General features: G+C 32.9%; 4 protein-coding genes across 4 annotated transcripts; 2 read left to right on the forward strand and 2 right to left on the reverse strand.

Annotated features, from left to right (window-relative positions):
- Positions 1 to 564: 564 nt before the first annotated feature.
- Positions 565 to 4,179, forward strand: LOC147807755 (uncharacterized protein F54H12.2-like). Its single transcript, XM_087166799.1, has 4 exons — positions 565 to 1,399; positions 1,481 to 1,600; positions 1,867 to 2,066; positions 4,003 to 4,179. The coding sequence occupies exons 1-4, from the start codon at positions 565 to 567 to the stop codon at positions 4,177 to 4,179; spliced, it is 1,332 nt and encodes a 443-aa protein (XP_087022925.1).
- A 568-nt stretch (positions 4,180 to 4,747) lies between these two features.
- LOC147807756 (uncharacterized) lies at positions 4,748 to 5,591 on the reverse strand. The gene is made up of 3 exons (XM_087166617.1): positions 5,511 to 5,591; positions 5,124 to 5,415; positions 4,748 to 5,040 (listed from the first exon to the last, which is right to left on the reverse strand). Exons 1-3 carry the CDS (start codon positions 5,589 to 5,591, stop codon positions 4,748 to 4,750), a joined length of 666 nt encoding a protein of 221 aa, XP_087022743.1.
- A 102-nt stretch (positions 5,592 to 5,693) lies between these two features.
- LOC147807757 (uncharacterized) lies at positions 5,694 to 6,175 on the reverse strand. The gene is made up of 2 exons (XM_087166618.1): positions 6,035 to 6,175; positions 5,694 to 5,942 (listed from the first exon to the last, which is right to left on the reverse strand). Exons 1-2 carry the CDS (start codon positions 6,173 to 6,175, stop codon positions 5,694 to 5,696), a joined length of 390 nt encoding a protein of 129 aa, XP_087022744.1.
- A 5,701-nt stretch (positions 6,176 to 11,876) lies between these two features.
- On the forward strand, positions 11,877 to 13,814 carry LOC147807758 (uncharacterized). Its single transcript, XM_087166800.1, has one exon. The coding sequence runs from the start codon at positions 11,877 to 11,879 to the stop codon at positions 13,812 to 13,814; it is 1,938 nt and encodes a 645-aa protein (XP_087022926.1).
- Positions 13,815 to 22,169: the final 8,355 nt, after the last annotated feature.

Here is a 22,169-nt window from a genome sequence, read left to right on the forward strand (position 1 = left end):
TGAACTTAGACTGAATTCAGGTGCTTTTGTTCCATTTGAAAGCGGTAAAGTGATGGTCGTATTGCATTTTCAAATGCGGCATTTTCTATAAATACACAAACTTTTTTCAAAAATGTTTCATTTCAAGTTTAACTCTCAAGATGAAAGTACCTTATATTTGCTGCTCCAAGAAATTGGAAGACCATTATTCCTCTCAATCGGGAAATGGTTTGCCATATTATCGTGGTATATCCTATCAGAAAGGCTATGGTCTCGGCGGTATATTTAGACGACTATTTAGAGCCGCGTTACCGTACATTGTTCGAGGATCCAAAAAAGTTGGAAAAGAAGCGTTAGCCACCGGATCACGTGTTATGTTATGTCAGATGTTTTAGCAGGTGAGGATTTGAAAACATCAGCTAAAAAAAGAGCAAAAGAATCGGGGGAAAATCCAGGCTATAAGGCACTTGGAAAAATACAGTCCATGGTGGGTAGCGGACGGTATAAAAGAAAGCGCAAGTCTAAGAAAGAGATCATTTCATCAAAGAAACAGAAAGCGAGAGGTCGTGATATTTTCGACTCATCATGACGTTTGTTTTAAAAGGTTCCCCGGAATGTGTGAAATCTGAATTGGAATTGTTTCAGATGCCTGGCACACAGACAGTTATTCAAAGCGGAGAGTGGGTTGAATTTCACCCGTTATCAAATGTGTTTGATGGCGGCCCCGTCGAATTTCACATTTCTGAGTCAGGTGATGAATTTATTGATTTAAGTCAGACTCAACTTCATGTGCAAGCAAAAATTTTAAAAGACGATAATACCAATTTGACGGCAGCGGATGATACCATTGGTCCAGTTAATTTATTTTTGCACTCCTTGTTTTCTCAAGTGGATGTATCATTAAACGACCGCATTATATCGAATTCGAGCAACACTTATCCTTATAGAGCCTATATTGAAACGCTTTTAAACCATGGATATGATAGCAAAACTTCACAATTGACTGCCGAGCTTTACTATAAGGATTCTAACGATGGACTTAAAAAAAGATCTGAATACTTTAAACTAAGTTCAAGTGTGGATATGATTGGATGTATTCATAGTGATCTATTTCACCAAAATAGGTTATTATTAAACATGGTGGACATAAAAATTAAACTGAGTCGCAGTAAACCAGAGTTTTGTTTGATTGGAAAAGCAGGTTATAAAGTTATATTAGATAGAATTTCTCTTTTAATAAGAAAAGTACGCGTGAGCTCCGGAGTTATTCTAGGACATGCAAAAGCTTTAGAAAAAGATACTGCAAAATATCCTATCAACCGAGTCCTTTGTAAAGTATACTCCATTCCGAAAGGAAATATGTCATTTGTGCAAGACAATGTGTTTGTGGGACAAATTCCTAAACGACTCATCATAGGGTGTGACGAAAATGATGCATTTCACGGAACATTTGAAAAAAAACCATACGATTTTAAACACTTTAATTTAAATTTCATCGCAGTCTACGTAGATGGACAACCAGTCCCTCATAATCCACTAGAACTCAACTTACCACAAAAACAGTATATCAGAGCTTATCAAAATTTATTTATGAGCACTGAACACATGAGAAGTGACAAAGGTAAATTTATTTCGAGAGAAGAATTTTGTGAGGGTTATACTTTGTATGCATTTGATTTATGTGACGGCGAGCATTTTAATCTAATAAAACACAGTAATTTAAGAGTGGAAATGAAATTTGAGAAACCGTTAGACAAAACAGTGTGTGTCATTGTGTTTGCCGAATTTGAAAACATTATAGAAATAAACAAATCAAGAGACATAATATACGACTTTGGAAATTAAAAAGAATGGATGGAAGAAAGATTTATGACATTTTATCAAAAGATCCCGCTACAGCATTCAGATTTAAAGGTGTTTATTCAAGAGACGCGATACCCTTATTGCAAGAAAATGAAGCTATTATCGTCAACACGGATGAATCCCCTCGACCAGGATCTCATTGGTTAGCTCTATACATGGGTGAAAGAAAAATACTGGAATTTTTCGACTCCTATGGACATTCGCCTGATTTTTTCGGACTTGATGTATATAAATTATTTTACATTTCTTATGCATGTTGGAATGCTATCTCTTTTCAATCTCTCACTTCGAATGTATGTGGAGCCTATTGTATTGTTTTCATTTATAATCGTTGTCGCGATCACTCTATGTAATCCATTATAAGACATCTTAATGTAAACAGAAAAAAATGATTTTGTTATGTATCAATTTGTCAAAAAGAAATTTGGTGTACGTTTTGCTTTCAAACAATAAAATTATTTATATTTTTAAAAAGGTTGTATTTTTCTTTACATACCGTTTTTTTAATATTATTTATTTTTAATTAATATTCCTGTTTGATTTTTCTTAAATAACAATGGAGTTTCCAATGCTAAAAAGTCCATTTACTTCTGTGCTGGCCGGTCCAACAGGCTGTGGTAAAAGTCGGCTAGTTAAAAGAATAATTGAATCTAAGATTATAAAACCTTTTCCACAAACGGTAATTTGGAGTTATGAAGCTTATCAATCCATGTTTGAAACCATACCGAATGTGACATTTCACGAGGGCGTTCCCTTCAATTTAAATAATATTTCAAATGCACTCATTATTCTAGATGATCTTATGTCTGAATTAGGAAGCAATTCCAAATTAACTCAATTATTTACGAAATAGTCATCACCGTAATGTCTCCGTCATTTTTATTGTGCTGAACATTTTTCATAAAGGAAGAGAAATGAGAGAAATTTCGTTAAATTCTCATTATCTCATTCTTTTCAAAAATCTCAGAGATCAAAGTCAAATCACTCATTTGGGGAGACAACTCTATCCAGCAAAAGTAAAGTTTTTTCAAGAAGTGTATCAAGATGCAACTTCAAAGCCTTATGGGTATTTATTAGTTGATTTAAAACCTGATACTAACAATAATATGCGCCTGCGCACAGGTATAACTCCAACTGATAAAATGATTGTGTACCAGCCTCGTTAATCATTTGTTCATTAACCTCCGTGAAGATGTATCGTTTTAGATTTCGAAGAATTTTTATTTAGTCAAAATCGAATGATTATAAAAGAACTTGCTATTTTTTTTATATAAAGTCTGAATCTTTGAGTCATTGGACATTTCAATCACCTTTTAAATTTATAAACCTAACGAAGTACGGCAATATTTTTGGATCAAAAATAATACACATGGATATGATTGGTGTTTAGGTGAAATGTCATATAGTGCGTTATATTACATTTTAGAAGAGATATTTCAGAAGTATGAAATTATTTATATACAAGGAGTTGAAAAAACAAAATTTATTCTGCACTTTACCTCTTGCATTAATTTAGAAAATATAGGGTGTCAAAAATCAATGATTTGGATCCTTTTCACGTTAACTGTAATTTTAAACACTTGGATAGAAATCATTGTGCCATTATCAAAGCTGAATCATTTGGTCGTTTCCTGAAGTATAAATTAAATCTCACAACGAGTGAAACAATCAAATGCGATTAGAATGTCGGACAGTAAGCACTGTTGTCTCGAGGTCTTAAAAGCTGTGGCTAAATCCAAATCGAAACGGCACTTTTTAAAACATTGTCCATCTAAATCTATTCAACATATTTGTGAATGCGTGCTTAATTTGTTAAAAGGTAATATTCCTCTTAATAAAAATCAAAAGAAAAAACTTTCACCCTTTAAAAGAAGTTTACGAAAAATTGCAGACAAAAAAGTACCTTTATTCCGCAAGAGAAAAGTTCTTGTTCAACGAGGTGACGGATTTTTAGGATTTCTGATACCAGCAGCCATTACAGCTTTAACATCTTTAATCAATGGATCACACAAAAAATTTATTCTTGTACCGGAAGATAGGTTACAAAATAATACTGTCGAATATCTATCTGAATTGGACAAGCAAATGCATGATATTTTAAAAAACAAAAATATTACTGACAATGAAAAAGCAGAGTTATATTAACAAATTCTTCAAAAGTATGCTAAATTTCCAACTTTTATGGAGAATAAAACCGAACCAGTGGATGAGCTCTCAAATAAAGTGGAAGAAAAATCTGAAGAAGTGGAAGAAGAGACTAAAGAAATTAAAGAAGTGGAAGAAGAGACTAAAGAAATTAAAGAAGATGAAGAAAATGCTTCGAGCCATTTAATATAAAGGCAGCTCATGAATATTGTACCTAAGGGTCAAAAGGAACGAGCGAAAGAGTTTTTACAATTCCTACAAACTCATAAAAAACTGTTATCGTGGACTGAAAAAGGTGAAATTATGTATAAACATAAACTCTTACCTGGAACCAATATTCTTCATCTGATAAATAGAGTAATGAGAAATGAAAAGAAACAGCCCAAGGGACAAAAAGTATTCTTCGAAGCTTTAAAAGAAATGAAAACCCCCGAAGAATTTGTCATTAATAAAACACTGTTATCTGTATCACCTTCTGCAGCACCAATCTTGTTTGCTAGAAAAAACAGATGGCTAAAATACTAAAATATTCTGTAAACCATTAGTCGTGTTAATAAATGATTTTAAAATATAAACTTGTATTTTTTCTACTTTCATTAAATTCTTTTTTCATTCACACACACACAATACAAACAAGGAGACATCCGTAGGTCCCTCTCAAGGAAACCTTCCAGAGTGCGGGACGAGGACCCTTCTCCTATGGCATCCACTAGGCACGCTTTTTTATGAGTGGGTCGCATCCACTAGACATTTTGATCCTTTAAAATCCATAAGGGAGAGTTGTGTAATCGGCCTCGATAATAATCCTCTTGTCGTAAATCATACGATACTTCTTTGTTTCCGTCATGTTCACAACCTTCCTCTTCTTTGGCTGGCGGACAATTTTTGAAGGATTGCAGAGAGGTATTGTGGTTTCTCTGTCTAAAGAACACACAAGATGTTTAACTGAATCGAAATTCAGGATTTCAGAGTTTCTAAAATTCAAAGAGAAACCTCTAACTTTACAGCATGTTTTGCCCGATGCTGTTCTATAGGCGTAGTTTTTTGCTCCGCCTGTAAAAAAAAGGCAATGCTTCTTTAAATTTCTAAGTAATTATATTAATAACTGAAAAATATGAAATTAAAAATGTATTTACCGGAAACAAATGATGTAATCACATCGCCGTCAAGCTCATCTGTGAATTCGCCCAAGAAGTTTCCCAAAGGTGGGTCATTATCTCCTGAGCTTGCATAAATAATGGAATCCATGTCGTGGTATAGGACGGAATCACCAAGTTTATCCATCTCTTCATAGAGTTTTAATCTGGCCCATGCTGTTGTAAAAGACGCTATAAATACGTTTGTTGTTGTGTCTTGGTCGATAAATTCCTTCACAGCTTCCCACTGTATTGCAGCAACTTCGGAACTTGGAAAATATATATCTTTAACCTATAATTAAAGCAAAATAAAATTTAAATTATATTTGAGTTAAATTATATTGTAATTAAACATATATTTTACTTAAATACACACAAAAAAGATACCTTTTTCGTAGAATCAGCCAGCATCTTATTAAATTTGGGTAGATCATTTACGTATGTTAAATGGGGTTTGCAGAGGTTCATTGCCCTTCTAAAAAAATATTTTTTTTTTTGTAACACAAGAGAAAAAAACAATTCAAAACATTCTTTCAACTATATATTCTTTTAAAGAAAAGAAAAAGAAACTCACCTTCCCCAAAAATTGTTAAGAAATGCTTTGGACACTGCCCGCCGACCGGGATTTTTTTCAATTCTTATTGGGTCCAAATCTATTCCTTCTCTGTTTTTATAATCTTGAATGTATTGTAGTTTATCTTCTGGACTCACACAATTTGCTGGCCAGCCACTACTCTCTTGTTTGAACTTCAGGAAGAGATCGATATATGAACGGAAGAGACGGTTGGATTTCTCCTTGAAGTTATACACTTCGTATATCTAAAAAAGCAAGAAATAATAAAGATAAATATACATACATAATATTTTTATGATTATTTGAAAACATAAGAATTAAAAAATTGAATAACCACCTTCACGATCCTATATCCCTTCTTAATGGCAAGTTTAACCTCCTCGGATACCCAGGTTCCAATTAATGAGCGTTCTTCATCTGTGTGCTGGCAGACTGTTTGAGCCAGATTGTCAGTGCACTTTCTACATAGCGGGAACATCTGTTTCTTATTAGATCTGTATGGCAGAACAAGTAAGTACAGTCCTCTTGGTGGTAAGACTTTGCATTTTATTAACCCAAAGTAATAATTTACATCCTGAAAATCCAATGTTATGATTTCCGGATGACCAACTGGGTAGTCACAATATTTGTTTACCTGAAAAATAAGAGGCGATAATATTAAGCAAATAACATAATACTTATAACATATGAATAACATTTGTTCAGGAATTTCACCCTGAAAAAAAAATTACTTACCCATGGGTATAGCGAGGTGAAGTCGACATATTTTGCTTCACCTTCGTAGTACAGTCGTATGGCATTAGTCCTACCGCCAAAGAAGGGATCTCTGGGTTTCAGTCTATCTTGCACTTCATGATTCTTAATGAATTCGTTCAGCTCTGAACAATCCTTCTTCATTTTTTGAAACTGATGCTCCCACATCTCAATAACTCTGTAGCCTGAAGAGCACAACTTTTCTGTCAACTCTCTTGACTTTTTCTTAGGGCCAGAGCCGGATTATACCTTTCGTAGGCCCTAGGCACAGAGCCGGATTATACCTTTCGTGGGCCCTAGGCATAGCCGTTTTTGGGCCCTCCCCTCCCTCCTTCCCCCACTCCTCCCCTCTTTTCAAAATATATGCTAAAATTTTCTTGCATATTTTTTTAAACATTTTTATTAATATGGATTTTAATTTACAAATTTGTTTATCGAACTTTATCTGCAATACCGACATACTGCCGATATTGCAGTTGATATCGATAATACCATTATGATTAGTTCGATCGATAACTATGTTAAAGATAAACTAGTGAATACTTTTCCTAACGTTCACATTGCATTAAGAATATATTTGTCGATTCTTGGATCAAATGCAGAAGGAGAAAGATCTTTATCCAGATTAAAATTGATAAAAAATTATTTGCGTTCAACAATGAATCAAGATCGTTTGGCGTCGCTCGCACTTATGCCTATTGAATACGACATTTTGCGTATTTTGGATTTCGACAGCATAATACAAGATTTCGTTGAATCCAAAAATCGCAAAAAAGTAATATATTAGATCATAAGATTCTGCAAAATAATTTATTACCGAAAAATATTATATTTATATTTGTATTTTCATAATTTTGTGCAAAATACACTTGTTGTTTTTAAAGCTAAATTATTTTTGTCTACAAATTTTTTTCTCTCAAGTTTTTCGTAGGCCCTAGGCACGTGCCTAGTATGCCTATAGGTTAATCCGGCCCTGCTTAGGGCTGACATCATTATTTTCTTTAAAGGGTGCACAGCATCTCCTTCATAACACTCTAGACACCCATGGTAGAAGCATCCCTAGCATTGAAAAATTATAATAACGTAAAACGCTCGACAAAAAATTAAAATATATATGTATATATATATATATATATATATATATATATATATATATATATATATATATATATATATATATATATATATATATATATATATATATATATATATATATATATATATATATATATATATATATATATATATATAAAAGAATAAAACTTACATGGTACTGATAAATTGTTTTTGTATCACTACAGAACCCATCAACACTGACATGATTGATTTTGACTTCTCCACATCCTGTAAGAGCATGTTGAATTTGGATATGCTCCTGACGAGCTACAAAATCCAACCATCTAACAGCGTCTGCACTGAAATTGGTTGTATTGATATATCCATTCACGGGAACCATGGTAATAGTCCCTTCTACAACGTGTTTGCGTCTATAGACAGCCATGCATGACGAAGCAATTGTAATATAACTGGGAGAAAAAAAACATAATTAAGATTTTTATTTAAAAGCAGTACCATTTTCAGATTTTTTATTTAGAAAATTAAAAGAGATTACCGAAAAGGATCGACCCCTGAAATTTGTATCATCTCCGATCGGAATACATTGCAACATCTTCTTAATATGTCTACATCGGAACTAAAAAGAAGGAAATAAATTTTTAAACACCAATTCATAATACGGTTGTACTTAGAGAAATTAAAAAAGATAATAATTACCTGCAATATTCCTTCATTTCTTTTTGAAAATCAAATTTATCTTCCTTGTGCTCATCATACCACTTTAAAAATTCAGTTCGATTATTGACAGACATTGTGTCTGGGCAAAAAAAAGATCGGTCGGGCAGTGGTCCTACATAGTTTTGGTTTTCCACCGTGTTGAATAAGTGGGGGGGGGGAAACCTTTCTTAATCTCAGGAATCGCAAAACAAGAGGGTAATTTTGCTAAGGCCATCGGTAAAAAATTATATGAATCAATAATTGTGATTCGCAAATTCGGATGAGTGATGCTCATGACTTTTGAGCCACAAGGAATAACGTCAGGAGTAGTGCCTTGCTCTAAAAGCCATGCTGTAATGAATTGGCCGTCGAACCTAAAATCAAAAGCAATACTCATAAAGTTAATATTTTTAAAAAATTAATGATGAAATTTGCATAGATGACTTAATAGACATACAACTTACCCCTTCATATTATGGGCGATTGCTGTATATTGTTTGTGGACTGATGAGAATAACCAAGCACAAAATTCTTGGAGAGCTGCGTAATCTGTAAAAACTTTCTCGTTTCCCTGAAAATCTTGAGCTACAGCAAAATTCCCCTGTGTTCTTCCTCAAAATTACTTTGGAACAACGAGGGCATTGGTATAACTAAAATAAATAAATAAATAAATGAAGTGTTAAGATTGTAGGTAAAGAAATAGGTTAAAAAATATCAATCTTACTTTATCGCAAATGGAAAATTTTTGCCTATTCTGTTTCGCTTTGGGGGAATCATAACACTGTTCAGATCTACACAATCAGTCGCAGTCCTTGCATCTTTTAGGGTTTTGTGTAGGTTGGCACTCTAGTTTTCGGCAAACGGGGCAAACATATTTGCAAGCGTGATTTTCCTCGTAATCATAAGCCTTCTCGCATCCTATACAATAAAAATTGGACGCATAATACCCTGTCATGGTTGTAATAGGACTATAATGCTCCTTATGTAACCATAAGTTAATTCGTCTCCGCCTTGGAGTAGCACTCTTGTACGATAGCTGAAAATTATATGAGAACAGTTAAAATATTTATTTCTCATAAAAAAAATATTGTTAACATAAAAATAAACAGAATAACACAGCAAAAAAAATTACTTTTTCCCCCCTTTAAATGTTAATTAATGCTACTAGGTCTATTTTCTTTAATTAAATAAATAAAATAATAAGTTGATCATAAAACAGCCAAAATAGAAAAAACAACATTATTTTATTTAAATAACAGTTTAAATTCATTGAAGTCGAAATCGAAGAAATCAATATAATAAAGTATATTCTTAAAATTTTAAAGAAAAGCTAATCTTTTTTTTTTTTTGATACCAAATTTAGAAGAAGAAAAAACAATATATATAAATATTACGAAGAAACAAGCATGTTGTCAAGAGCCCCACCCCACCCTTTAATTGTAAAACAGCTGTTCGAGCAGAAAATAAAGTAGTTGTTGTTTTGCTCTTCTGGAGTTCGACTCTTTACTTTCAATTGCCGTCCAATAGAGATTGGATTTTGAGTTAAGTTAACGAATTCCTGACAAAAACTGGCGCCCGAACAGGGACGCATTTGATAGTGAAAAGAAATAAACAGAATTAAATCATATTAGTTAGAAATGGATCGTTTAAAAACGAAAAGAACACCATTGCGATCAGCTTTCACAAAGACATTTAACAGCCTGACTGAGGAAGTAGAAAAAGAAACCGTTGACCTTCAAAGTATTCTTATTTTATCGGAACAACTAGAAGAAAAATTTAACAGATTGAAAGCTGACGATATGGAAATTTTAAAGTTTCTACTGGAAAATAAAGCATCAGAAGAGGAATATACAAAAGAATTTGACAGTTGTGAAGCCCATACGGATAAATTCGTAGCATTGAAAACGAAAGTAAACAACATAACGGCCAGTAGAAATGTCGGCATTTCAACAACTTCTAATGAAAGAAATATGGAATTACAACAACCATCGATGGCGGCAACTACCTTTAAACTGCCGAAATTAAATTTAATAGAATTCGACGGAGATCCCCGGAATTGGCTTAACTTCTGGAATACTTTTAAGAAAATTCATGAAGATACTAATATAAATAAACACTCGAAGTTTGTTTACTTGATCCAAGCTACAACTCCAAAATCAGGGGCCCCCACCAGGGGGGGAGGTGGGCGCACGATGCACCCACTTAAAGCTTGGGGGGGAATTTTTACACTAAATAAAACGAATAGTTTGGGGGGGAATTTAAAATTTGCCCAAGAATGCTCCCAAGAGCTTGGGGGGGGGGATGGGGGCCACTGTCCAAAATTGAAAGCTCGAGAAATAGTTCAAAGTTTCCCCACAACTGAAGAGAATTATCCCAAAGTTATTCAGCATTTAAAAAACTGTTTTGGAAGAGAAGACATTTTGATACAGCTGTATGTGCGCGATCTATTAAATATTGTGTTGTCGAATGCTAGTGGAAATGAGAATTTTAATTTATCATTTTTATATGATAACCCTGAATCGAAACTACGACCATTGGAATCGTTGGGTGTTACCCAAGACAAATATGCCAGTATTTTATTTCTCTTAGTGGAAACATGTTTACCCCAGGATACCTTAAAGATATGGGAGAGGGAACGGGAGAAGACAACCCATAATCAAGCTAAGACTGATTTAGAATGTATACTTTTATTCTTAAAAAATGAGGTGTTAACTGAAGAAAGATTAATGTTTTCACGTTTCTCATTGATAAAACTAAAAAATTTGATAAAAATAATTTTTTCGAAGATTCAAATGTTCCTACATGTCATGATTTATATATGGGGGACAAAACGAAAGAAAGGGGTTTTATTAAAAAAATGGAAGAAACGTGTATATTCTGTGATAAACCTCATTTAAGTGAAAAATGTTTTAAATCTAATATGTTATTATATGAGGATAAGAGAAATTTAGTTCTTAAGAAAGGGGGGGGGTGTTGTTTGTCTGAAACGAAATCATGTTGCCCGTAATTGTAGATCAAAGGTTAAGTGTATATTGTGTGGTAAACGACACTTAACTGCTATGTGCCCTCAGATTTCACCTAGCTCTAAGGAGAACACTGACGCGATAATTCAGGAGCCAAAAAATAATGTAAATGTTTTGACCAGACAGGTTTCCCATTCAGATGTTTTGTTGCAGACTTTTATGATAAAAGTTAAAAATGGAAATCGCGAAAAAATTATTAGAGCAATTTTGGACATAGGTTCAGAAAGGACATATCTTAGTGAGGATATAATCGATTTCTTGAAGTTAAAGCATTGTGGTGAAATAAAATTAATTCATAAATTGTTTGGAGGTGTAGAAACGAACGAGAAATTGCATTATAAATATATCGTTAATTTGAGTAGTCTTGATAATAACTATAATTGCCATGTAAATTGCTTAAATGAATCTGTTATTTGTTCAGAAGTAAAGAAAATACCTAAAGGTCCTTGGTTAAAAAAACTTAAGGAAAATGATATTCAAGTGACTGATATAGAAGGGAATTCTATTTAGAGAGAAAATGAAGTTAAATTGTTGATAGGTTCAGACATTGCAGGGAAATTATTTACTGGGAATATTAAATGTTTACAAATTGGGCCAGTATCAATGCAAACGCATTTAGGGTGGGTCCTGATGGGCAAAATTCCCGGCAATACAACTGGAAATAATGATTCATTTGCATGTGTTTCTTTGTTTCTTAAAGAAAAATCAGTAGAAAATTTTTGGAAATTAGATGTTCTGGGTATTAGGGATCCAGTGGAATCCAAAAACAAAGCAGAAATCCACGGCGAAGCCATGCAATATTTTAAGGATAATTTAACTGTAGATTCGAATGAGAGATATGAAGTGGCATTGCCTTTTGTGTTAGATAGTTCTCGTTTAAAAAGTAACAAAGAGTTAGCCGAAAAACGCTTAGCCTCCATGCGGAAAAAATTAATAGATGACAATAAAATAACAGTTTATGAGGAGGTTTTTGACACTTGGTTACAGGGAAAAATTATTGCAGAGGTTCCTGAGGAAAGAACTTGTAAAGAACATTATTTACCTCATAGGCCAGTGTTCAAAGACGACAGCGAAACAACGAAAGTTAGACCAGTATTCGACGCATCGGCTCACTACAAAAATTCGCTTTCTTTAAACGATTGTCTCGAGAAAGGTCCAAATCTGATTGAAATTGTTCCTTCTTTGCTAAGTCGTTTTCGAAAATATTCTATCGGAATAATTTCGGACATGCCTTCGGATCATGCAGAAAAAGCATTCTTAATGATTGGGGTGAGAGAAAAAGACAGGAATTACTTACGATTTTTATGGTGTAATTCAAAAGGGGAGACAAAAATTTATAGACATAGACGAGTAGTGTTCGGTCTTAACTGTAGCCCGTTCTTATTAGCAGCTACGTTCAATTGCCATTCAGATAATGCCGCTGATAAGTTTTCAAATACCGCCAAAATTTTAAGGGAATCTCTATATGTTGACAACTGTCTCATAAATTTAAAAGGCATTCAAGAGGCGAGTCGGTTTGTCTTGGAATCACAAATGTTGCTTTCATCAGCTAAATTTAATCTTAGAGAATGGAGGTCGAATTGCGATATTGACAGTATTCCGGATTCTAAATCAAATGCATCCACTTTTGTATTAGGCTTAAAGTGGGAGTTGGAAACTAACACTCTTTCTTGTAGAGTTGAGTCACAGGGGGAGGCCGAAAATGTTGCTACTAAGCGAACATTACTTTCTTGTGCTCCAAAATTGTTTGACCCTCTGGGATTTTCTTCTCCCGTGACCCTAGTCCCTAAACTGATTATGCAAGAATGTCGGAGTTTAAATTTAAATTGGGATCAAAGCTTACCTGAACATTTAGAGCAGAAATTTTCAAAATGTTATTTTGACTTGATTTTGCTTTCCAATGTAAAGATCCCAAGATGGATGAATATTAATAGATCTATTGATGAGAAGATTAGCTTGCATATATTCTGCGATGCGAGCAGAGTTGCATATTCCACCTGCATTTTTCTTAGGGTGGAGACTAAAGATTGTGTTTATGTGAATTTTGTGCAGGCTCGTTCAAGAGTTTCACCTTTAAAAAATATAACAATTCCAAGACTGGAGTTGTTGGGATGCTTGATCGGAGCCCGGCTAGGAAGAACTGTTATTGTTGACTTAACAATTCCAGAACATAAAGTATATTACTGGACAGATTCGAGTACTGCATTGTGTTGGATTCAACGAAATGTGCGATGGGGCACATTTGTCTGGAATCGTGTACAAGAAATAAGATCCTTGTCAGAAGGAGGAGAATGGCGGCACATGCCCACGGAATTGAATCCAGCGGACCTTCCCTCCAGAGGTTGTTATGCTAAAGAGTTTTTAAAGTCGAGATGGTGGGAGGGTCCATCATGCTTAAGAGAACCAGAATCGTCGTGGTCTGAAAGTACCTTTACACCTGAAGAAGAGGTTATTGATACTAAAAAACGCAAATCAGTATTGACAGCGTATGATAAAGTTTCTAAGCCGGATGATTGGTATTATAGGTACTTTTCTTCGTATACCAAAATAGTACGACTTGTATCCTGAATTTTACGTTTTCTCAACAATTCACGAAAGATCCTTATCTGTTACGAAAAAGACCTATCGTATGCCGAGTTAGTGACAGCAGAGAGAACTCTGTTTGTATTGATTCAAAAAGAGATACTTCATAAGTATGAGAAAAATTAGTACAAGAACCTTAGGGCCTTTGTTGATCAGTTCGGAGTTATTAGAGTTAAAACACAGGTCATGTACAGGAAGGATACATATGAGTTTAAGTATCCCGTACTACTGTCATCAGATCATCCTGTTGTTCACTCGCTGATTTCCTGGAAACACCAAGAGTTACTTCATGCTGGAGTTTCTCTATTGATGTGTAATTTACAGGAGAACTTTTGGATCATGAAGGCCAGGAAAACTATTAGGACAGTTGTACAGCGTTGTGTACCTTGCAAGAGATTCACATCTAAAGGAACTGAAACAGAGTCCATTGCTTTGCCAGCAGAACGAGTTCAAGACTGCAACTTTCCAAGTGACAGGGGTGGATCTTGCTGGTCCTTTTTATCTTAAAGGTGGTCACAAAGCGCCAAAGTGACGTCACTAGAGAAAATCGGAGGATTGGCTCGGCGAGAGTTTCTACAAAGCAGTTAACCAGCCCTTCTATTCTCTTTAGCCCTGCAATCCATCTGCCTGGATACAAAATCTCACTAGATCCGTGGGTTTCAACCCAACAAAAGTGCGCTCTATTAAAAGCGTGAATAATTCTCTAACAATCTCCGCGGCTGTTATCAACGGTCTTTCTCTTAAACATCCTGGTATCCTATCATCATCGATTCTGGCACGGTAGGTAATTTCATTCGCCCGGTATGTATTGTAATCACGCTGACGAAGTGGCACCAATATAATGGCATCGTTCAACTGATAAGAAAAATAAAACAATTAATGTTGCAGATATTAATTATTCAATTGAATTACTAATTTAAATAAGTATCATACATACATTGAATGGCGGAACTCTGGACGGTCTGGGATTATCGTATAAAAATAAAGATAATCATCACTGTAATAAAACATTATTAAAAATATAAATTGTATCTAAACCAAGAAAAAAATTTAATTACCTGTAAACCTAACCCATCTTAAATAAAATTTACTCTCCCAAAAAAATGTGAGCTGTCTATATAACTCTGAGTAAGTGCTCCACGAAACTAATAATTGAAATAAAATTAATATTAAGTAATGAATAAAGTAATTAATAAATCAAAGTATTTTACAAATTTATACAAAGAATACCTACAAGGTAATCATCACTATCATTGAGTGGAATATCTGGTTCGTCAAATAACGTATTCGAAGAGTCTTCGCACGATACCCGTGAACACCACTACAGAATAAAATTAAAATAAAAAAAAGTAATCGTTAACAAAATCTAAATAAAAGTATGAATAAACAATAAAAATGAATAAATTATGCTATATTAATACCTCATCATCAGAATTTTGCAAAGGTATTTCAGAATCCTCAATAATAATCTAAAAATATGGAGAATATATTTTAGAAATATATAACTTATATTACAAATTAATAATAATAATAATAAACTTTTATAAAGTTACTTACATTGCTTTCTGGAGAAGAACTATCAGATCTTCGTCGTTTATTCATATTCATAAATACACACCACGTGCAGCCGCAAATAAGAAAAGCGAGCAACGCTACAGAAAACACATTCAAGTAAGAACGAGAAAAAGAAATGAAAGAAAGTTTATTGTAAGCTATGCCTTGCCGTTGCCAAAATTCGGAAAGAATTACTTCAAAGGACAGTTCAACCAATGAGAAAATATCAATCACATCACGTGCAACTGCGCGAGTGATGAGAACGGAGTTCAATGCCCATACGTCACTGGTCAAGATGAATCTTGTCCGAGTGCGATCTCAGCATGTTGATGACTCAACCCAAGTGACGTCGGGCTATAACCGGTACCCCCCCCCCCCATCATACCTCATGGCTTGCTTCAGCGATTCGTGTATTCAGAATATGAATGTTAAACTTATTAATACTAAAATTATCAACCATCGGTGGGGTAATTGTCTAAGCGGCAGATACAACTACCCCACCGGTAGTTTTAGATGGCGTGGGTTCGATCCCCACTCTGAACAAAATGTGAATCCATTCGTAATACTTAGTTTTAAACATATTTCATACTGTTAAATACATTCAAAAACATAAAATATAAATATTATAAAATAGAACTGATTGTAAAAAATATTTTTTATAAATTTAATTATTTATTCAATTTATTTTAATTTAGAAATATTTTATATAAAATAATACTCTTAAAATACGAATATTATAATAAAACAATTTAGAACCGTTCTATATAAAGGATTCTTTCATTTTTATTATGAAACTGCACAAAATTTTCTTCTCTCATTAACATTCGTCATTTATAAATTTTAGGATAAATATATTCGTAAGATTAAGAAAGATATTCCTTAATTATTTTTTATAAACTCGATGAATACTATTTTATAGTATTAATAAACCTCTCGTAATAAACCTCACGGCACCTTTATTTATCTTTCTCTCTTATCACCACATGATGAGTTCAATCCTCAGCAATAATTATATTTAATTTAAATAATAAAATAGATTTAAAGTTATTTTATTTCTAACATACCCTCATAGATGGCGCCACTAGGGTGAAAAATCATGATATCATTTATTTATTATGTAATAATTTACACGTGTATGGTCAGTACCGTTGCCATCCAGAGAAAGTTATAATATCCTTAAGAGGGACAGAAATAATTATTTAATAACTGCCAAGTAAAAATATATCGATGAAACTGTAGGATGATATCGATATCAAATCCTTTTCATTTATACACATATCTAATCAAGCATTCGTGGGTCAGTGGTTATGATATCCAACTACTGACCCACGAAGGCTTTTTGATTGGCGTGAGTTCGATCCTCAGCCTTAATTATATTTCATAAATAATAGTAAAGCAGATTTAAATATTAAAATAGATTTAAAGTTATTTAATTTCCAACACTCCCACATAGATGGCGCCACTAGAGTTAAAGCATGATATCATTTATGTATTATGTAATAAAAGATGACGTCATTACTTCATAATATACAATTTCTCCCCAAATGATAAAGTTTATAAGTGTTGCCACCGCAAGAAACTAATATTAAAATTATTATGTGTTGCCACCCCCAAAAAAGTAATAAATGAAAGTAATATTTAAAAAACGAAACTAAATTAAAAAACAGAAACCGAAACTAACACTACAAGAGGGCAGAAATAAGCATCATCCGGTTAATAGGTGGGCTGAAATAAGCAACTTCCGGTAGGGACAGAAATAAGTTCCGGTTGTTTGGGTGATGACGTCACTTCCGTCTCACGTACATCGGCTACTACTACTACAGTAAAAATGACTATAAACTGTTAAAAATTACTCGGAAAAATGGTAAAAAAATAATTTATTAAATTTTTATTTTACCATATTCAACTAAACACAAAAGTAACCTTAAAAAGATGGTGTCCAAAGTGTTAACTAAGAGAAAAATCGTTTATTGACAATTTTTATCTAATATTTTTTTTTTTTTAAATAGAATTTCATTCACGGCAACTAAGACTACAGCTGATAAGAATAATGCGTCTGTTCTTTGAAAGCTGCAAACTTAGTCATGTGATGAGGATTACGAATTCGTATTTTCATTTTCTATTTTGGGAAACTTAACACAGCAACGGATGCCTAATAATCTTGTAGTAATAAGTCTAAAATTAACACCTTATAAAGCTACTTAGTTCCTTGTGGTTAGGTACATACTTTAAACGAGAGAACAAAATCTGTCAATCTCATGAGTGAGAGTAGAGGTTTCAAATCATAGCCTTGACACCACAATATTTCTTTCATCTCTTCCGCTTACGATGAATTTCATTTGTTTACCATTCATTCACTACTCATTTTGTCAACCCTAGACTACAGAAGCACGTAACACTCGACCCCGCATAGATGGCAGCACCACACTACAGATAAAAATCTAGTATTTCTTATCTCTCACAGTAGATGGTACTACTGGAAAAACTAATTAAGCCTCATTCCACGGTTCGTTTGACAGAACAGAACTCAGCCACAACTAAACTTTAATGTCCATTACCTTACGCAACCTAACTCTAATGTCCATTATCGAATATAATCTAACTCCAATGCCCAGTTCAATCATATTACGGTTTCGAGACGATGTTAGTTGTGGATAGTTGCGAAACTATATAGTTTCGTATTCACGGTTTTTTTAACCATGTCAGTTGTAAGCGGTTTCAAACCCGTAAATGCAAAAAAAACTTTAAAATTCATGGTCAATCGGATGCACAGGTTGCTGTCTGTTATTTTACTGTAATCTAGAATGGAAATTCTAACATTGTCTGAACGAAAAACGCGTTCAATTCTTTACATTAAAAACACATTTCTGTATTGTCTAACTAGCTAATCATACTTGTATGAGACGAGCCAAGTTTAATTCGTTATATGTAAATTCTTCAAAAAACGTGCCTAATCATTTTCAAATGTTAATTCCAAGCATAAACTTTACAATGAATTGTATGGAGAACTTTAGGTTTAGAAAATAGAGCATTTATCCCCCAATGAGTAGAATTAGAATTAGGTTCGAATTCAAGCGGTGTTTGATTAATACGAATTCTGCTCCAGGGTCGCACCGACCACAGAACCGACATAAAATATGCTCGGTGGTTGACAAATCATGGAAGGAAATCCCCTTGCCATCGAACTAACCATGGGAGATTTTCGTGGTGTTCCCCTCCGTGTAACTCAAATGTGGTTTAGTTCTATCAAAAAGTTCTTCCCGAAGGCCAGTTTGTTCGGGGAATCCCTTGTTTTCTGGGTTACGTTTAAAATTACAAGACTATGGAGTTGAACATTGATGCTCTTTAACTCAGAATTGGGTCGGCTTTCAACGCCAGTGATAAAAATTGGACAAAAAGACTGCTGATGGTTATTTTACTAAATTTTTTTAATGAAAATTCTAACAAAGTAAGCATTAAGCAAAATCAATAATAGACTTAAATTGATAATTGGCTTAAATATTTATTTTCAGTTTTTTATTATTTATTGCATTATCATTTTCAGAAACACATTAGTTTTGTAAGATGGCTTTTATGGTTTGGTTTTTTATCTAAAAAAGAAAATACTTTCTCATTTCCTCGCAATCTTTCATTTTATTAGAATTCTATTCTTAGAACAATTTTGTTCTAGAATTTACTTTATCAAAAAAAAACTAAACTTATTCCCATAAAAACTTTTTTAATCTAAGGTTTCTTAAAAATAATGAGTTGTTAGAAAGGAAGGAAAGAACTTTATGAAATAAAGTTTATTTGATTTTTTACCAACTTCTGTGCATGCCCGTTTAAAAACATATCTTTTTAAAATAAAACTATTTTTTCAATTTATATGTATTAACATATTATTTATTGCTTCATTCAAATATTTCAATGCAGCTTTATTCATTGAGAATAACTATGTAAAAAACTTTTCTCTCATTAAATAACTGTTCTTTACTCAGTGTCCTTCAGATCTTTCAATATTTCTTAAAAGTTTCTTTTGTTGTATAGTTAAGATAAAACGCAAAACTAACTCAAATATTTTATTTTTGAAGAAATATCCTTTACAAATTGCTCGTATTTCATGCATTTTTATTCAAATCATTCTATATTCAAAGAAAAAATTCTTTTTTCTAATTTTCCCCCTTCATATTGCATTTCCAACTTCACTTAATTTTTTCTTAGTGCCATATATAAAAATATATTATTTCTCACAAATTTTAAATATTAACAAATAAAAACGTACTAAATGGAGTGATTTACAAAAAGTCCACAAAAAAAGAAAATGTCTTTTATATATCTGTTATTATGTTTTCTAAATAAGGTTTTATTGATTCAAACTTAAATAAATAACTTAAAAAGTATTAACAAAATAGCTGCTGGGAATCTAAAGTGTAAAATGTTTTACCCAGAATTTCTTACCAAAAACAAAAATCTTATCCTTCAAATTTTGTTGTTGCGTTAAATACTCTTAATTACATATTACAGAATTATAAAGAGTTTATATCACGTACGCTGTTAAAAAAATCCCGAAACGTTTCTGAATATATTGGGCATATAGGGTGCATGTAGTTTTCTAAAACGTTTATGAATGTTTCGAAAACCTCTTTCTATAATGTTCAGAAACATTTCGCAATACTTAAGAAATATTTTGAATCATTTCTTGAAATTTCGGATTTTTTTTTAAAATTTGAAGCGTTTCTTAATGTTTCGAAACCTCTTGTGGGGTTTGGCTACCAACAACGTCAAATGACATCTATCAAAAGGAAAGATAGAATCGAGTTAACATCTCAAGATAGAATCGAGTTAACATCTCAAGATAGAATCGAGTTAACATCTCAAGATAGAATCGAGTTAACATCTCAAGATAGAATCGAGTTAACATCTCTTATATACTGCTAAATTGGGATTTAATAGTTGTCGTGGTAGCTAAGCTACATTCTGAAATTGAATCGGACATCAATGCGATTCCGTTCCTACTTTTGAAAATGAAAAAAAAAAATTCAATTAATCGGAAACATGATATTAAAGATAAATCTCTGAGATTTTCGGAAACAATTTTTATCGAGTCAAAATTAGTTTCTGAAATTTCTTACACTGTAATCCTGGAGAATCTCATATCCGTAAGATACATGATGTCCATGAGAACGTTTCACATGTCCTTTAAGTAACTTAAACATATTAAATCAATGCTAAATCCCCTTTCCGTTGTATGAGATAACAGCTCACACAGTTTTTATTCCACCACCAGTTTAAAAGAGTGACTAGACTCTATGGCTTCGTGGTTTCTTCACCGCGCGCAATCGAAGCCTACCAATAGTCCTTCCCAATTAAAACTCTGACTCATCTAACCAATCATATTCTTTTCAATCATCTGCAGGCCAAGAAATGTGTTCTAGAGCTGTATAGAGAAGCTGTAGCCAATGGTGACACCTAATCATGGGCAGTCAAGTAAATCCTATTTCTGTTTTGCCTGGGAGCACGAAATATCTTTGAATTGTTCCAAGATAGATTTAGTTATTTATACTGCAGAATATACTGCGTTTGAATCATTCATTTTGTAATTTTTTCCTTTCATATGGTAACGGTTTAACGATCATCCTGGTTTTAAAAATTTTACTTCTTATTACCATACATTAAGAAAAAACTACAAAACAGAAAATTAAATTTAACCGAATAAATTATTTTTATGCAATGCTCTAAGATATGATGATACCAAATTTTTTCCGCATTTGTCAAATTTTTTCATAGATAATGAAACAATATTTTATTGTTAATTTTTCCACTATCATTGCAAAAGCGCTTCAATGAAATTTAAAATAAAAAAGAGGGGTATAATTTTTTAAAGTTGACCCCACTGAATTTACTAACCCCCTTTGAACTTACTGAAGTTGACCCCACACTACCTAAGGGGAAAAGATTGTTAGGATGTTCTGTGTATTTGAATTCCTCATTTGAAACGATTTTACGAGTTTATTTTTAAATTTTTGAGTCGATGTGTATTTCTCAAATTTCATTGAATCGATGTGTATTTCTCGTGGTATTTCAGCATTTCCATTTTTTTGTACCTTGTCTTTACTCATCTAGCTCATCACATTTTAATGCTTAATTAACTATTATTGAAACAAAGTGAAAGAACGCGAACAAGCATTGTTGCTTCTTTTTTTTCAACTAACCAGAATTCATTTTTGTATAAAATGTCAAAGTAAGTTGTATCATTATTCGTACGCTTTAACAATGTAACCACGCATTTTAATAATGATATAAACAATAGTTGTTTTTAAATCTTAGCGGCTCATTTCATTTAGTCATCGGATTTCCTGATAGTTGTCGACAATGAAGTTCGCAAGAAAATTGTAAGTGATTTCCTTTTACTGATAGTTTTAATTATGTTAGTTTTTTTTTCGTAATTTTTCTTCACAGTATATTATTAAAAATATTTGAATGTAATCGAAACAACTTCACTCTTTCGGTCTTGAGGTCAACGTATTAGGACTTTGTTCATTTTTACATTATTCTATATTCCTTAATTTTAAAGTTTTTAAACTGCGAAATCTAGTGTCCTACTAATAACGTTGTTCAAGAAGAGAGACATGCTCAATTGATGGCAACAGACAAAATAAGTAAAAAGGCTTCTATCTACTTGTTATTTTCAAAATATTATTACATGTAGTTTTTTGCATCTAAAAATTGTTATGCAGTACAAATTAAGTCTCTTAATGACTAATTCAGTACTTTTAACTGAAAAGAAAAACTTTCTAATTTTGTTTA

Source organism: Parasteatoda tepidariorum, chromosome 6 (genome assembly GCF_982258835.1).
Source record: "Parasteatoda tepidariorum strain Cologne lab strain chromosome 6, Ptep-v5.0, whole genome shotgun sequence".
In the NCBI taxonomy this organism is placed as follows: domain Eukaryota; kingdom Metazoa; phylum Arthropoda; class Arachnida; order Araneae; family Theridiidae; genus Parasteatoda; species Parasteatoda tepidariorum.

Bases quoted from the DNA above. Each gene is read 5' to 3' on its own strand.
- LOC147807758 (XM_087166800.1), top strand. From the start codon at position 11,877: ATGGGCAAAATTCCCGGCAATACAACTGGAAATAATGATTCATTTGCA.
- LOC147807757 (XM_087166618.1), bottom strand. From the start codon at position 6,175: ATGTTCCCGCTATGTAGAAAGTGCACTGACAATCTGGCTCAAACAGTC. The intron at 5,943-6,034 runs GTGGTTATTCAA...TTGCTTTTTTAG, and splicing joins AGGGATATAGGATCGTGAAG to ATATACGAAGTGTATAACTT.
- LOC147807756 (XM_087166617.1), bottom strand. From the start codon at position 5,591: ATGAACCTCTGCAAACCCCATTTAACATACGTAAATGATCTACCCAAA. The intron at 5,416-5,510 runs GTATCTTTTTTG...CTTTAATTATAG, and splicing joins TGGCTGATTCTACGAAAAAG to GTTAAAGATATATATTTTCC. The intron at 5,041-5,123 runs GTAAATACATTT...TTTTTTTTACAG, and splicing joins GATTACATCATTTGTTTCCG to GCGGAGCAAAAAACTACGCC.
- LOC147807755 (XM_087166799.1), top strand. From the start codon at position 565: ATGACGTTTGTTTTAAAAGGTTCCCCGGAATGTGTGAAATCTGAATTG. The intron at 1,601-1,866 runs GTAAATTTATTT...TTTTATCAAAAG, and splicing joins ACACATGAGAAGTGACAAAG to ATCCCGCTACAGCATTCAGA. The intron at 2,067-4,002 runs GTATATAAATTA...ATTCTTCAAAAG, and splicing joins CTGATTTTTTCGGACTTGAT to TATGCTAAATTTCCAACTTT.